Raw genomic sequence first — 2920 nt, 5'->3', positions numbered from 1 at the left:
TCCGTATTTATAAATAAAATAAAATAAAAAAATTGCTTCAAAAGACTATGAACCAATAGAAATGTAATTTTTATTTCAAATATTAAGAACATAGTAGTAGTTAACGTTACTGGTCATTAGGAGCTTCTTTTTCCCTTTCCATATTTAAGAGTTACTGGAGGATTTGCTATCTTAGGAGCATGATTGGTAATTGAAGATGAATTTTTTAACTATCGCTAAATTTTAGCAAGGAACACATTGGAGCTCTTGTTACAAAGTGAAAGTGTTACTAGCCTCTTTAATAATCATTTCATCTTCAACTTTAGTTTTCATTGCATTAGAAATAGAGGAGACCTGCACAGAAATGTGGGAAATAGAATAGCGGAGGAAGGATAAGAAGAGATGCAGAACCATAGGATAAGGAAAGAAATTAAAGAAAAAACATTATTGGAGTACCATCTTATTTGACAAGTAATGCATATAATTAATATCTAATGAGAGAAATTCATTAATTAACGTAACATTTACACATTACTTGCCACATTAAATGATATACAAATATGATACAAAAATCTGATCATTTCCCAAAATTATTTTAAAGTTCTTTTCAGTACTTAAGCCTTAAAATATGGAACCTGATGGGGTCCCGATACAACCTTAATCATAAAAATCTCAAACGCAGAAAAATCCGGAAAAGAGGGAAAAAAATCACTATGCATGCGTCATGGTAAAACAAAGTTAACTATAATTTTAATTCCTATATATATGCATAATCAATCATACACAGGATGGCCTCGAGTCTTTTCGATCTTGAAGCAAATAAAAAATGAAAAAACACTATCGGAGCTCACTCAGCTGCTCGTGGAGAAAGACTATTCGTGGGTAGAAAGTAAGAAACCAAAGAAAGACAAGACAATTTCCTTGGTGTCCTCACAGAAAGATATTGCTGCTATTTGTGGTGATGGAAGAGAAACAAAAAAATCTACTATTTATAACTACACCCCACTGCTTATAGCAACTAGCACCGGAATATTACCTCTTGTGAAAAGGATATATGAGGTACATCCTCACGATATCGGCAGTCAACAAAACATTTTGCATATGTCGATTAAGCATCGTCAGTTGCAGATATTTAGGCTTGTGAAGAGAAGCAGAGCGATAACTTGGAGGTTAACTTCGAGGATTGACAGTGATGGAAATACCATATTGCATCGAGCTGCAGATATGGCAAATTACTCTCCTGACACTCAACGTGTAAGTGGTCCTGCGTTGCAATTGCAAGAAGAATTACGTTGGATGGTGGTGAGTGATTCTGGCCTCAATTATGTTCTCTCTCACATTTTTTTAATACAAGTGATATTTTTACATTAACTTCATCTATATATTACACTACAGAAAGATAAATTCAAACTTGGGGAAAGAGGTGGGAGGACACTGCACTACTTAAACATTCTCTCATTTTAAATTAACTATTATTCATCTTGGGCATACATAGTTTAATCTGAATTACCAAAATTACGGGACATTGCATAATTTTGTTGCAAATAATTAATTGAATATTAATATGAGGCATCTAAAATCTAATGGGTCTTCTCTTAAAAAAAAAATTAAAATTTCAAAAAAGAAACCATTTTGGTGCCTTTTTTCGTTCATATTGGAAACAAAAATAGACTAAGAATTGAAATGGTTAATTCATACATTAATAGTTTTACCATTTTGTTGGTAGCGCGTGGGAAAGATAACGCCACCTCATTATAGCATGCACCGCAACAACAAGGGTGTGACAGCAGAGGAGCTCTTCAATAGTGAGCATGAAAAGCTACTTCATTCGGCACAAACATGGATAAAAGGCACTGCTCAGTCATGCTCGACCGTGGCAGCTCTAGTGGCCACTGTGGTCTTTGCAGCCGCCTACACTGCTCCCGGGGGTTACAATTCAGGCGGCGTTCCTGTTCTCCGACATTCTCCTTTGTTCAGTACCTTTATAATCACAGGCGTTGTCTCGCTCATCAGCTCATTGTCTTCTCTTGTCACGTTTCTCTCGATCTTGACATCTCCATTTGAGTACAAAAACTTCCATCATTCTCTGCCGCTCAGGCTGCATTTAGGATTTGCCTTTCTTTTCTTCTCGCTAGTGACGGCCATGCTTGCGTTCACTGCTACAGTTGTGCTCTTGATTCATCTCAACGAGAAATTGACATGGTCTCTCTTTTACGTTGCTGCGTTTCTTCCTGTGTCTGTATTTGGTATGCAGCTTCCCTTGTATGCGGGATTTTCTCATGCTTTGATATTTCTATTTAAGAAAGTTAAGAAGTTTATAGTAAAGGAAACCCTCAATCAGTAAGGGTTTTATTGAATGTTGATTTGTGTGCTGTAAGTCCAAACCAAAATAAATACCAATAATTACAAATTGGTGAGATAGTGGACGATTGACTTTACAGCTTTTTTTTTAAATTAATTTTTAGCTAGCATGTATTTTACCATTTACATATGTAGCAGATATCTTTGATTTGGGATCTCTATTCAACAACTAGAATTGTAATCTATATTCAATAATCAGAGTGTGTTTTTTTTTTTTTTTTTTTCTCAAATAGTTGTTACTCCCTTTATTTCAGTTTTTAATTTTTCTGAAAGTGTTAATGAGAGGTGTGAAATATATAATTTGTAAATTTATCGCCGATATTAATTTGATAATAGTTGATAGACCAAATTGTCAAAGCAGTTTTGGGAAGAAGATGTACTTGTACTTGTTTGGTGCATTCACTGAACCAGTGCTCAACAAAGAGTTTTAAGGGCAAAACACCCCGAGGAGCAAGGAGTGGATAAAAAATAATGTTGTACACCTAAGATACCATTTGATAACCATTTCGTTTTCAGATTTTTATTTTCAGTTCACTTTTCTGAAACTCAAATCTTGTTTGATAACTACTTTCAGTTTTAA

The 2920-nt window shown here is 34.7% G+C and overlaps 1 protein-coding gene across 1 annotated transcript; it reads left to right on the top strand.

Moving 5' to 3' along the window:
• The first annotated feature begins 414 nt into the window (after positions 1-414).
• LOC148697181 (uncharacterized) lies at positions 415-2400 on the top strand. Its single transcript, XM_088695002.1, has 2 exons — positions 415-1281; positions 1706-2400. Exons 1-2 carry the CDS (start codon positions 697-699, stop codon positions 2321-2323), a joined length of 1203 nt encoding a protein of 400 aa, XP_088551128.1. The 5' UTR covers positions 415-696; the 3' UTR covers positions 2324-2400.
• The last annotated feature ends 520 nt before the right edge of the window (positions 2401-2920 follow it).

The sequence above is a fragment of the Pyrus communis genome, chromosome 5 (assembly GCF_041283825.1).
Source record: "Pyrus communis isolate YQ-2024b chromosome 5, ASM4128382v1, whole genome shotgun sequence".
In the NCBI taxonomy this organism is placed as follows: domain Eukaryota; kingdom Viridiplantae; phylum Streptophyta; class Magnoliopsida; order Rosales; family Rosaceae; genus Pyrus; species Pyrus communis.
Note: the sequence above shows the minus strand (reverse complement) of the source record. Positions and strands in the feature narration are given on the sequence as shown.

What these genes read in the sequence shown, in the direction of transcription:
- LOC148697181 (XM_088695002.1), top strand. Translation starts at nt 697, where the DNA reads ATGCGTCATGGTAAAACAAAGTTAACTATAATTTTAATTCCTATATAT. An exon ending in AAGAATTACGTTGGATGGTG is followed by an intron (nt 1,282 to 1,705) that starts GTGAGTGATTCT and finishes TTTTGTTGGTAG; the next exon opens with CGCGTGGGAAAGATAACGCC.